The sequence below is a fragment of the Tiliqua scincoides genome, chromosome 1 (assembly GCF_035046505.1).
Source record: "Tiliqua scincoides isolate rTilSci1 chromosome 1, rTilSci1.hap2, whole genome shotgun sequence".
In the NCBI taxonomy this organism is placed as follows: Eukaryota; Metazoa; Chordata; class Lepidosauria; order Squamata; family Scincidae; genus Tiliqua; species Tiliqua scincoides.
This window is the reverse complement of record NC_089821.1, coordinates 66,006,915-66,020,448: the sequence shown is the minus strand read 5'-3', so window position 1 is coordinate 66,020,448 and position 13,534 is coordinate 66,006,915. Positions and strand designations below refer to the sequence as shown.

At 44.3% G+C, this 13,534-nt stretch overlaps 1 protein-coding gene across 1 annotated transcript in view; it reads left to right on the top strand.

The window, feature by feature from the left end:
* The first annotated feature begins 459 nt into the window (after positions 1-459).
* Positions 460-13,534, top strand: part of COL18A1 (collagen type XVIII alpha 1 chain) — a 204,718-nt gene continuing 191,643 nt past the window's right edge. The window contains exons 1-2 of the mRNA XM_066611320.1: positions 460-502; positions 595-662. Of these exons, the coding sequence (XP_066467417.1) occupies positions 492-502; positions 595-662 (79 nt within the window). The 5' untranslated portion in view covers positions 460-491. The remainder of the gene's footprint in view (positions 503-594; positions 663-13,534) is intronic.

Genomic DNA, 13,534 nt, shown 5'->3' with positions numbered 1-13,534 from the left:
AGAGTTCCATGGCAGCCCCCACCCTTGAGACAGGTAATGTCCCAAGTTGCCACAGTATGTGGCCCCATTCTCCCTCACAAGCACTGCCTATGCATCTCAAGTACAGATCTCCCCAAATGCAGTCATGTACCATGTTGGCATCCAGTCTGATATACTCAAAATAAAATGTATTGGGGAAGGGGACCCACCTGAAATGTACTCACGACCCACCGTTTGAGAACGGTGCCCTGTCCTCTTTTGCGGTTATGACGCCTGGTCCTGTGTGCGCCTGATGCTGCAAGGCAGTTCTTTTGGGCTGGGGCGTGCGGATTGCCCTCCTGGTCTCCGGGGGGGGGGGGTGCAAGACGCAAGAGGTGCGCTGCTTAGCTCGGCGCGGGAAGGCGCTAGGACCTGGCGGTCGCCGGCCAGCTCCGCGCGTCCCGGGAGGCGAGTCTTGTTCAGAACTTGCTGCCCGGGCGAGAGGCTGGCGGGCTCAGTGCAGCGCAGGCACCATGCGCGCCAGGTAAGCGGGCGAGAGCGCAGCGGGCTGCCTGGCGGGGTCCGGCTCGGCCCGCTGGAGAAGGTCTCTGGCTAACCTGTTGCCTTTCCCTGCAGGTGTCTCCCGCGGCAGCTCCTGCTCGGGCTCTTTGTCTGGCTGGCTGCGCCCGCGTCCCCGCAGCGAGGTGAGGCTGGCGCTGGGGCTTCCCGCTCCTGGGTAGGGCTTGGAGGGGGAGCGCGGTCCCTTCACGAGTGCCTGGCGCGCGGGGTGAGCCCCTTTGGGGGACGTGCGTGGAGAGGGGCCCCTGGCGGTGCTGCAGCCGATGGGGGGTCCCCCGCCCCGGAGGGGCTGTCAGCGCACAAAGCGCACCGCTTGCCCCCCGGAGGACCAGAGAGAAGTCTGCAGCCCATTCACCCGGAGGCGCTGGGAAGTGGCCGTCCAGCCCTTGGGACCCGTGGTGGGGGGTGAGGACCCGCCAATCCACAGCCCAAGCCTATGCATGTCTACTCAGCAGTAAGTCCCACTGTAGTCAGTGGGGCTTACTCCCAGGTAAGTGTGGATCGGATTGCAGCCTCAGTTCTCTTCCCCGCGCCTCCAGACCTTGCCCTGGACCTGCCTGCCTGCGGCTACAATCCTATCCACACTTTCCTGGGAGTAAGCGCCATTGACTACAATAGGATTTACTTCCGAGTAGACATGCATAGGCTTGGGCTCAAAATCTTGTGCTGGGCAGAGTCTCCTCCCGGGCTGCAGTCCTGAACGTGTTTGCTTGCTTGGAAGTGGTTCCCAGAGCAATAAGTGGGACTTCCTTCTCCCAACACACATGGTTTGTGTTGGCTTGTTTTTTCAGAATCTATACCTGGTATGATCAGCCCAAATCGATGCTTTGCAGGGTTGAGTGGCTGCAAAAAGTGAGGCTGCCAGCCTATGCACACTTTCCTGGGAGTAAGCCCCGAGGAATACAATGGGACTTTCTTCTGAGTAGACAAGGATAGTATTGGGCTGGGAAGCACACCTTTGTTGTCCTCTGGAGAGAGTTTGCTGCTTGGGTGGCATAACAGTGTCACATCAGTTCTATTGTAGAACTGAAGTGGAATTCAGAAGTAATACAGTATTATTATTATTATTATTATTATTATTAGAGAAGCAGAAACTGCCCATCTAGGTTGTTATACTCCTTTAAGAAGGTGTGTTGGGGCAACCACATGGAGGAAAAGTTAATTGCTCTGATTTGCATGTGTTTAATAATGCAGTGTTTTGATTTCAAGCTCCTCTTCCACAATTTTGCCAAAAACAACAAAACCCAAACACAACTTAGGTTGGCATCCCTCAGCAAAGGACTGTGTACAGACAAAGTTAAGGATTTATGCAGAAGCTGCTTCGTGCCAAGTTACCAGGTGATGTGAGCCCCCCAGCACTCCCACATCTTCTGGTGTGCGAAAATATATTTCTTGGTGAATACATTGTTCCAGAACAGCGATTTTCAATCTTTTTCATCTCATGGCACGCTGACAAGGCGCTCCATTGGTTTTTTTGACCATTGACAAGGCACACCATGCTGCTGGTTGGGGGTTGAAATCCTCCAATTGTCCTACTCATAAATGACCCACCAGTGTGCCATGGCACAGAGGTTGAAAATCGCTGTTCCAGAAGTTGCACTTGTAGTGCCTTAATTCAGCAATAAATGTGCATTTCTATTTTTATGTTAAGTTTCTATGTATCTTCAGACACTTATGAACATGTTGAGCCTTAAATCTAAAACCTGCCCTGGCTTGATATTATGTGCATTTGTTTAAAGTTGACCTTTTCATCTCTCGCATTATCAGCATTTACAAGTAATACATTCGAGGCTAAAAGACATTCTTAGCATCACTTGTGAAATGCTCTGAGTCTTAGAAAGTGACCATGAGGTTGGAACTCTGAAGATGCTTTGTTGTGTAAGTTCTCTTGAAATCCAGATTCAATTGCCTCTGCAGAAGAACTTTTCTCCATGAAGTGTGGAAAAACCTTGTAGCAGCATTTTATGTTAGGTCATGCAACAGCTGTAGCTCCCCCCCCCCCCCCCAAAAAAAAAATCTCACTGGAAATGTGAGAATCCAGCACAGGTTTAAACTGTGCAGACACGTGCTAGTTTGGTGTGAGCCTGTGTATTAATGTCACATTGATGTGCTTTTGACTCTTTGGTGGAAACATTTATGTAGATGTGCTCTAAACCTGTTTAGAGTTGGTGACTGTGTAGCATTAATGCCCAGCTTGGGTAGGATAAGTGAAAATAGTTGAAAATTAGTTGTTTTACCATTGCTGTTGTGTGGCATGTGTTGATAAATCATAGGATTTTTTGTTTTTAAACTGCAGCCTAGCTACAAAATGATTAGAAGCAATTGTCAACATCTGGTAACTAGCCTGGGTGAGAAATATAGAAGGGTTTCTCTTTTATAGCTGGGCAGCATGAATTGGAAATGCTTTTAGTTTAGTTCTTTTAGTTTTAGTTTAGTCCTAGGACTCTGCAGAGTCATTTACATTTTGATAGCTTTTGAAGCACTTCCCAAGGCTAATAAAAATGGATGATGCATTTTAGTTGACTAATCTCTATATCATTTTACCCATGTGGGAATTTATGAGAAAGTAGTCCACCAAAGTCGAGAGACCTGCAGGAGCATAAGTGTTTGCAGACAGGTGTTTTGGGGCACTTTAAGGTTACTTTAAAATACCTTTAGTTACTCATGAATTATGAGCTAATAAAAGTCTTGTTCATCTGCATTATTAGTTAACCTATTGAACGTGAAACATTGTTTAGCTTTCAAGCTCTAGAGTGCTTAAGTCTGATCCACTTGCACCATCTCTGAGTGGGACCTTGAGTGACACATTCTGTCAACAAATGCACACATTCCTTTAAGCTTAGATTTTACTTTTATTCACTGGTAAGCAGAGGGAAAGGGAGTCCTTTTTAATGATGCTTAATGGGAGCTTTAGGACTGTTTCATTCTCTTTTTAAGGTTAACCTATATTTGATTACAGTGAAGCGAACATGTTAGAACAAGGAGAGAGAAATTTGCAGAGGCCAGGTGGAGTTCTCCCCCCCCCTCCATGCTTCTTATATGCAGTCTGCCCAGTGAAGACAAAGCATGGAACTGAACATATTTGTATGACAGGTTTCATTACTGCAGTTAGTAAGCTCTTGGTGCCGACTGGCACTTTGTTCTTTCGGTGCTGCTTTGCCCTTGTTGGAGAGAGCTGTGCAAGATAACTCCCCAGGCCTGAGCTGTGCTAAAACATTTCTGCTGTGGAAAAACTTTCAGGATGAGTTCATTGGGCTATTAAAAAAAACACTCATTCCTGTAGGTAGTTTCCACGAGAGAATACCTATTCATGCATAGAAGGTCCTGTGCACATGATGCGTATGCTTTTCATAGGTCTCTTGAAATAAAACCAAGATTGGTTACAGTTCAGTCACATGTAGACATTAGTGGCTGCAGAACATTATCCACTGAAGCTGTCCCCCATTGTATGGGGCTTGCGGTATGTAACACTGCAGGAGAATTAGGAGGTTTCCCTCATGCCCGCTGTGACACTTTTGCAAAGCATTTTGCGAACCAGGTCGCTCAGATTCCTTTCAACTTGGACTCTACATTGACAGGGTTTATAGATGTTCCTCGGGCAACTGTCTGTCTAGTTATTTGGGATTCTTTTAAGTTTATAGGCAGCCTGCATTATCCACAGGGGTTCCATTCTTTAAACCCCTATGGATAAGGAAATCCATGGATTTCAAATCTGCTGATTTTGGGGTTTCCATGAGGCTTCCAGAGGCAAGCTGTGCTCCCCTCGCCTCTGAAGGCTCTTCTGTGGGCTTTAGAATGGCTGTTTAGGCCAAAAAAAGCTACTTTTGTTTTCTCATAAAACTGGAAGTGATGTTTTTATGCCTTATGGAAGCAGTTTTCAAACTCTCTGGGAGTTTGAAAACCGCTCTAAGTGCTTGCGGGAGGGGGGAGGCAGCGGGGACTGAGGGAAGGCAGCGGTGCAATCCCCAGGATCGCACCGCTCAGGGGGTTGCAGGGGCTTGGATCGCACCGCTCAGGGGGCTGCAGGGGCTTGGATCGCACTGCTCAGGGGGCTGCAGGGGCTTGGATCGCACCACTCAGGGGGTTGCAGGGTCTTGGATCGCACTGCTCAGGGGGTTGCAGGGGCTTACTTACCAGAGCCTCCTGCAGCCTCCCGGGGATGCGGGGAGCCCTGCATGACCTTTTGCAGGGCTCCCCGAAGCTTCGAAAGCGAAAGTAGAGTGATTGCGCTCACTGTCAAAAGCCTTAAAAGACAGTGGTGGTTCACCCTCTTCTGAAGAAATGTTTCCTAGACCCAATGGTATTGGATGATTTCCAACTTTTATCCAACCTCCCATTTTTGGAGAAAGTGCTCAAATGCTGCTGGGGGAGGCCATCAAGGAATTTGGAGTTGGGTGTTACCAATATGTGGATTACACCCAGCTCTAGCTTTCTTCTCCACCAGTTTCCAAGGAGGCTATTTAAGCTCTGGGGCCCTGTCTGGAAGTGGTTGGGGCCTGAATGAGGACTAATAAACTGAATTTAATCTAGACAAGACCAAGGTCCACCTGATCAAGGAGGTTGCTATGCAGATACTAGATCCGCAACTTGTTCTGAATGGGGTAGCACTCCCTCTGAAAGAGCAGGTTCGCAGCCTGGGAATTCCACTGGATTTGCAGCTGTCCCTAGATGCTCAGGTGGCATTTGTGGCCAGGGGGACCTTTGTCCAGCTTTGGCTGGTGTGCTGGCTGGGAATGAATTGGTCAGATTTGGTGACGGTGGCTGATGCTCTGATGGCTACACTGGCTACCTATTTCTTTCCAAACCTGATTCAAAGGGTAAGTGATGACCTTTAAAGCCCTATGTGGCATAGGCCTGGGATACCTCAAGGACAACCTTTCCCCTGATAATCAGATAGGGACCTGCTTAGGATACTGCCACCATCTGAAGCCAAGGAAATGCTGGCAAGGTTCAGGGCCTTCTCTGCTGTGGCATCACATCTCTGGAATTGGTTACCAGAAGACTTGAGGTCTGCCCCCTTGTTACATGGTTTCTGGTGTGATTTAAAGACTTATTTGTTTTGCTTGGGTTTTGGGGAGGGAGGAACCTCCTAGGGACTCTTTTTAAATTCTTGTTGCTACTTTTATGTTATGTTATAGTTGTTTTATATTCTAATCTGCTATTGTATCATTTTTTACTTGCTTAGTGGTTTTATTAAGATGTCTTACCTTCTGTATGTTTTACTTTTATGTTGTACACTGGAAAGTGGTATATAAATCTTTTAAATAAATAAAATGTATGGACAAGCCACTCACAACCCTAGCTTTGTTACATGGGCCTATTGGGAAGCATATAATGTGTATGAGCACTGATACCACATGAGTCATGTGTAGCCAACCACAGAAATTATTTGCTGGCAATGTGTGACTTGATTCCAGCTCTTAATGTTCATGTTCCTAAAGCAAATTCAAATGGTTAAGATGATGTGTACGAAACAAAGAAGAAAGATGGCATTTTACTTCTGTTGACAATACCAGAGGATGCCAAAAGAGAACTTTATCCTTCAGTGGAAAAAAAATTTTTTTTCCTCCTCTCTTTCTTTCTTTCTTTCTTTCTTTCTTTCTTTCTTTCTTTCTTTCTTTCTTTCTTTCTTTCTTTCTTTCTTTCTTTCTTTCTTTCATTCATTCATTCATTCATTCATTCATTCATTCATTCTAGTCGCTAAATAAATAAACACAAACCCACAAAACCTTAAACATACAATAACACAATTACGCACCCTAAAAAGTGCAACAAACAAATACATACATTGAAAGTTATATAGCAAGTGGGAATCCTAAATCTAAATTACTTTGTTCTTCTACAAAATATCAATCATTAAACATATTAAGTATCATATCTTAAACACTTTCTTTTAATAAATAAAATGTATGGAAAAGCTGCTAACAACCCTAGCTTTGTTACATGGGCCTATTGGGAAGCATATCATGTATATGAGCTTCCTACTTACTTCTGAAATACTTTCTTAAATTGTTTTTATTCCTCACCTTATCAATTATTTGTCTATTGCGTTCTCAACAAAAGATTTTATCCCTGTGTCAGTTATCTACTCGACAAAGCCATAATTCATTAAGTCGGTTTTCCCCTTAGTGCGCAGGAAGTCCATGAATGGTTTCCATAAAAGTCTTTAATGACTTCTCTTTAAGAAAAACTGTAAGTTTATCAATTTCAACTAAATCCTATATTATTATCCACCTCTGGAACCTTCCAGTATTTAGCGTATAGTGTGTGTGTGTGTATCTCTCTCTCTCTCTCTCATATAGGCATACATATGTTTTTACAGCATACAAGGCAATGGAAAAAAATCTTAAAGTACAATGTTAATGCATGTTATGTTGGAAACATTGTTTCTAAATTTGGCCCCAGTGTGTATGAGACACACAAAATATAGTGGACCATCAGTGCTCTGTTGTGTACACAGTGTTTAGTAGCAAACAAGGAATATTGTTTTGATATACAGAACATAAGAGGGATCATATGAAATTGGACATACCCGAAAGATGTTGCAGGAACCAAAATAATGCTTTCTGTAAAGTTAGTTGTTTCTCTATGGGGTTCAGTTCTCAAAAGAAATCAGTGCCTTTATAGTATGCTATTGATAAAATAGCATATTTTGCCTTGGAAAACCTGCTTGCTCCTAGAGCAAGACAGATTAACGATTTATTCTAAGGATCCTTCCTCTTTGCTCTTCCTAGCTGTTGCTTCGGACTGGTGGAGATTGGAATAGCATTCCATTATACAAGTTTTCAAACTAAATACCAACATTGTACCAGCATTGATAGGCATGAGTATTGTCACCTTTACATTCTGAAGTTAAGTGCTGTAGTTCCTATTTTTTTTGTATTAAAGGGCAATGACGTCTCTTTATTTTAACCCTACTGAGGGCCTGATCCTATCCAACTTTCCAGCACCAGTGCAGCCCCAAGCTAAGGGAACAAATATTCCCTTAGCTTGAGGAGGTCTCCATGACTGCTTCCCCACCTCAGGAGGCATAGCTGTACCAGCAACTGGAAATTTAGGTAGAAGTGGGCTCTTATTTACAGTTTGTGTCTTGGTACTACAAACTTTAAAAAGACCTATTAAAAACTAATTGGTCCTACTGCGATCTTTTGAGTCTGCATCCAATGTCTTGATAATTTTGCTTAATTATTTACCTTTTATGTACAAGGTTAAAAGTTTAGTTTGTGTTGAGTGCATTGTAAGATCAGCTGGCTTAAAGAACAGTTGCAGAAAATAGGATTTTAGGCATTGCTCAGGGGTTTCTTGTTTCTCAGTGGGGTAAAGCTGACTGTCTTCAAATGGCTCTTGAAAGGCTTCAGAGAGTACAATTTGAGCTGTGCTTTTGAATAAGGGACATTTTTGAATAAGTGACATTTTTGCTTTAGTCCTGTACTTTGTTGTGATCCTGAGACCTCACTGCAAGTCATCGGACAAACCAATATAGCTCCTTCTGTATTGCTGTGGAGATGTACAAATTGCATTGAGAGGCTATAAAAACATGCTCAGAATAGACTGTAAATGGAGCCACACATTGCCTGGTTGATGATGTAATGGTCACCTTGTAAGCAGACCCTCTTCCCAGATTGTATTTTGTTGACTTCCTTGCAGAAGCGATGTTTTCCTTCCTTGCAGAAGCCAGTTACTATTACTATTTTTGGGTGGGTGGTGGGTGTACTTCTTCAAGTACAGTACTCCTGCTCATATTTGTGTAATTTTAATTGAATATAGAATGAGAAGCCACAAATGATGACTGAGAAAAGCTTATCTAAGTTACTGTACTTTTCTAATGGTTTCCTGCACATCTTTAAACACAAGGCTGTCTTGTGCCAAACCTTTTATGAACTAATTATAGTAGTGTGTTTTTGTTTCATTGCACAGTGTTTCATGCATTGTGGTTCTTGCAGATAATCTTGCATTTTTCATTTACTCTCTTGTAGCATTGCTGGGGAATTCTCCTATGCTCACTTTTAGATTGCTTCCTATGTATGTTGTAGCCAGCTCAGGGAGACATAATGGATTTGTCTTTCTGTACAACCCACTAATATGGCTCATTAATGTGGACATAGCACACCAATAACTCAAAGTTCTAAGTAATGTCAGTTGTTGTTCCCCTATTAGTTCAAAATATTTCCTGAGCGTGAAAGAGGACATATTCCTGATCTTTGAGAAGATGTATATCTCCCACTTCAATGTGTTGGAAGTGAGGAAAAAACCCATGCAAATACTTCCAAGTGTAAATGTTAACTTGCTGGCCAACCCCTTTCAGCGACATGTCATTTGAAAACTAGAAATAAACAAATACTGTATACTAGTTGAATTACCTTACTCCATGCTTTCCCAAGTCATCATCTGTAAAGACAATTGTTGTAGCGTAGTGGATAATGTATTTTGACTTGGACCAGGCAAACATGGATTCTACTCCCCCTGAAGTTCCTATGTATCTAGGCTGCTGTGGCTCTTGTGATGGCTCACTTCAAGGCCAGATTATGCTTGTGTGGTCCCCTGTGGGTGTGTGGCATTGCTCCTCTTTTCCAGCCCTACTTGGGCTGCTGCCAGAGATTGAACCTTTGACGTTCTGCATGCAAAGCAGGTGTTCTGCATTTACGTGTTGGTTTCCCCCTGAAACCTTCAGCACTGAGCCAGTTACTATTTCTAAACCTAATCTGTTTTCCCAGGGTTGTTGTGGGGATGAAATGGTGTAAATTTTTTTTACTTTATGTGCTTGTATAGAACCCTTCAACAAATATTCCCAGAGCAGTTCACAAGAGAAAATCAATAACACTGTGATGAACACATATGTGCTCTTCTGATCTCCTTAAAGATCAGGGCAAGATACAAATCATGATACAAATCATGATACAAAGAAAAGAGATAGTTGAGACAATGTCAGACAACTCGGTTCCTTTTACCTTTAATTTTCACCTGATTTTACTAGGGAAAAGAAGCTGTTCTCTTGATTGCCTTCAGGGTGCAAGTGCTTAACTGGGTCCTGCTGATTGGATCAAAACATTTAGTCCAGCATTCATTTTTCAGTGGTGAACCCAAGAAAGGAGAGACAAGGCCTCAGAAAGATGCTTGGAATATGAGCCTTATTGAGGAAAATCCAAAATGTGTTGGTATAGGTCTATAGGACTTCTTCAGGAGCACATAAAAGCTCTTGATACTTGTAAGAAATTCCATTGGTTGTGGTAATTTAGAGATGCATCAAATTCTGATTTTCCACTGGGACCTGGCCAGATCTTCCTGTGGAGGCCACAGGCAGGAACATGAACACAACAATCACTGTGTTTCATTTTTGTAAACTACTTTGTGAACTTCTTGTTGTTGAAAAGCAGGTTATAAATACTGCATGTCTCTAGCACCAGGTATTTGGACGTCCAGTGCCTCTGAATAAGGAGGTTCCATGTAATGATGGTGCCTAATAGCTGATCCTCCATGCGGTTGTCTAATTATTCTTAGAAGTTGTTTAAACTGGTACCTGGCAAATGCCAGGACTGTCGGTGGCCTTGTTTTTCTTCTTTGTAGAATAACAGTTAACATTTCTCATATAAGGTCTCAACATACAACACATCACCATCAAACTGGGATTTTTTTTTTAACCAGGTGCTGAGCACATGCCTGCTGATTCACTGATTCAGGCTTTTGGAGTCTTGGTACTACTATTCAGCAGACTCATAGGGCATAGTACTAGACTGTGAACTAGTTGTTCTCTTACATAGCTTCGTGCTGAATGTAATTTTTGCGGGCCCTGACCTTTGGGAATGGTTCAAGCAGATGGTCAGGTACGGTACTGGTCAACTGCCTGCACTTATTAGAGGGCCTTCCTGGCCCACCCCTGAAGCTCCAGCGTGCAGTGGCAGTAGTGAGCACGGAGTTGGGTAGATCCTGGATCAATGGCACTGGAAAATGGAATGATCAAGCCTTGTCTAGGAGCCCACAGGCCATTTCTGGACACTCATCCCCCAGCACCCTGGTGGTGCTGAGGAAGGAATGGTGACCAGAGATTGTTCCCTCTCCTTTCCCAGACTGGATGTCTGGGGAAGGGGAGTGATCTGGGGCAACTGTTTCTCACTTAATGATGCTGGGACATGATGGGCATCTTGAGATCACTTTCCTCTCATTTTCCTCGCCATCCAGGTTGGGAAAGGAGAGGGAATGCTCTGTGGATGCTCATCCCTCAGTGTCCTGATGGTGCATTCAGCAACCTCCTTTCCTGTCCTCCAGAAATGGGTTTCCTCAGAGACCCTGCTTCATCTCTGAGGAATCTCAGTTGTGGACAGGGAGGTTGAGGAAGGCAACGCAGGCACAAGTCACCCGGGTGAGATTGTTCTAAATTTTCTTAGCACCCCCTTCTTGTTGAATCTCTTCAAATGTAGAAGTGTCACATGGGAAATTACTTCCTCCTATATATCATGGTGATGAAAATGATTTGCTTGTTTGCAATTTTGTTCTAATGGCGTTCCCTTTATATGGTGTTAGGAGAATTCAGAGATGTCTTATTCTGTTCCTTAATCCAGTGATTCCCAGAACTTACTATGGTCATAGTGCCATTCTTTCGCAGCGGCCTCTGCTGCCATCTTGGATTGCACAGGTAACGGGTAATGAGTTGGGGTAATGGATCAGGTCAGCAATTGCCCTATAAATCCAATGTGAATTAATAAGGATCCTCTGCTAAATCATATTCAGCTCACTCGTGTCTTGACTGGAGAGGGGAGATGAAGGCCCCACCTATGTCAGATTCTGTCCCTCCCTGGAGATTTGCACCCCTTACAGCTGTTCTTCATTCTCAGGTAGGGTCACCCCACACTGGCCAATTCTTGTGAGCTCTCCTGTAATCCAAGATGGCAGTGCCCAGGAGAGCCGGGGAGAAGGATGACAAGAAGCCGGGGACATTCCACTCTGTCCCTATGCATTTGCCACAGCACCTTGAGGCACCACAGTTAACAGTTTGATAACTGCTGCCAGACAGCCCAGTCCTGAGCTGCCCGGGACGCCCAACTTCGGCAGCACCAAAAATGGCTGCCACTGCACCCTGTGCGCCCCAGGGTACCACGGTCAGCACCTCAGGAGAAGGGGACTTTCATCCCCTTCTCCCGGGTAAGGGAAGCAGCCCCGCAATGGGGCTACTCATATTACCACCAACTAAAAGGTCAGCAGTAAGGTAAAGGTGTTCTCGTAGGGCGCCGAGCCTTACACGAATGCCTTGGATCTGGTGGTGCAGAGCTCCATGGGACCCGCCTCCCTCCCTCCCTCCCTCCCCCGGCATGCCTCCTGCCTCTCCTCGCCTCCCCATCATGCCTCCTCCTTGTCCTCTATCCGCCCTCCACCTGCCTCCCCCCTCCCCGGTACGCCCCCTCCCCCCCGCTTACCATGCCGCAGCTCGGCGGTCCGTGCGACTGCTGAACAGCGGAGGATGGGTGCCCGCTAGGCACTTTTATGGCACGTTTGCGACAGTGCACTCCGGTGGAAAGCCAGAGCGCCAAACTCAGGATTGGGCTCTAAATCTAATCCCAATGTTGAATTAGTGTCTGAGTCATAGATTCTGGTGTAAAGAAGCAGCAAGGATCTCTGCACATTCAGATGGTTGGAGCAGGGGGGCTGCAGACAGAATAAGTCTTAAAGGGGGGCAGGCTCAACATTTTGAGAAATAATCCCTTCATTACCCTGTAGTGGAGGGGCCTTCAGTTTGTAAATACTGGCATGAAAATTCATGCTGAAGGCAGTTGAACTGGCCTATTCCCCTAGGACTGAAGGGTTATACATTCCTGTTTGTGTCTGGTTCCATGGAAAGTAAATACCTAAATTGTTTTCTTCTCTTTCCTCCCTGCCCTGTCTAGTGATTTTTTTTGGTTATCTACAAAAGTTTCCTCCCCCAAGATATCTCATCCCTTGTCGGCAATATACAGTACTTTGAGTACCTTCCTTTGGGCCCTGTACAAGTGGGGAGGGAGTGAGGCATTTGTTCTTCCCTTTGACATTGAAAGTAATTTTTAAAAGATGTATGTGCACTGATTGCTTTGAAGGCACAAATTAAAAGAAGTTAATAGATTGCTGTGCCAGTTTCTCCTAGGCTAGATGGGTTGTTTTTGACAGATACTGTTAATCTGTTCTTATATTCACCAAGTAATACCAGCTTGCTGTTTACGTTCACATTAGATTAATAACTCAAACCTGTGCTCCTAAATAAAACTTGTAACTAATACATATTGCTATATTTGTTGGTTTTGAAGTGCTGGTTGGTATACGTGTGTGAGAGAGTGAGTGTCCAGCATTAGTACACGCTGTGCAGTGCACTCTTATTTAATACATTGCGTGCAAACTCAGGGTGAACTTATGTAACTGTATTCCTTTCCCCCCACACAATCACATTATTGTGTGGTAGCCCAATTGTCTGAAGTTCTCAGACCTCTTTTTAGGTACGCATGGTAAGATGTTCAGTGTAGCAGCTGAAACAATGTAGGAGAATATAAAATAAAATCATTGTCCAAACCATGGAGGCAATTAGTAGCAAATGAGAAAACCAGAAGTTAAATTGGTGTTGTACTGTGCATATCAGAATTTTACAGAAGAATTGTCAGTGTTGAAAGCATCATGAAATAGAATCAGGTTTACAGAAAGGAATAGAAAATATATCCAGAAACTACATTATAATGATGACTAGAACGCAGATCTCTAATGTCTAGGATTCCTGCAGTCCTATGTACACTTTCTTAGGAGTAAGCTCCATTGAACATAATGGGACTTGCTTCTGAGCAAATATGCATAGTCTTATGCTACTAATCATTTTGTTACAAGAGCCACCCTGGTGTATGCTTGCTTCACTCATAAGGGAACAAAAATAGCAACTCTGTTTTCTTTCCCTTACCCTTTAGTACAGTGGTCTTCAACCTTTTTCATGCCCCACCCCAAATAAATAAATAAATAATGAGACCCACTGCCAATCCTGCCCCCCTGAGAT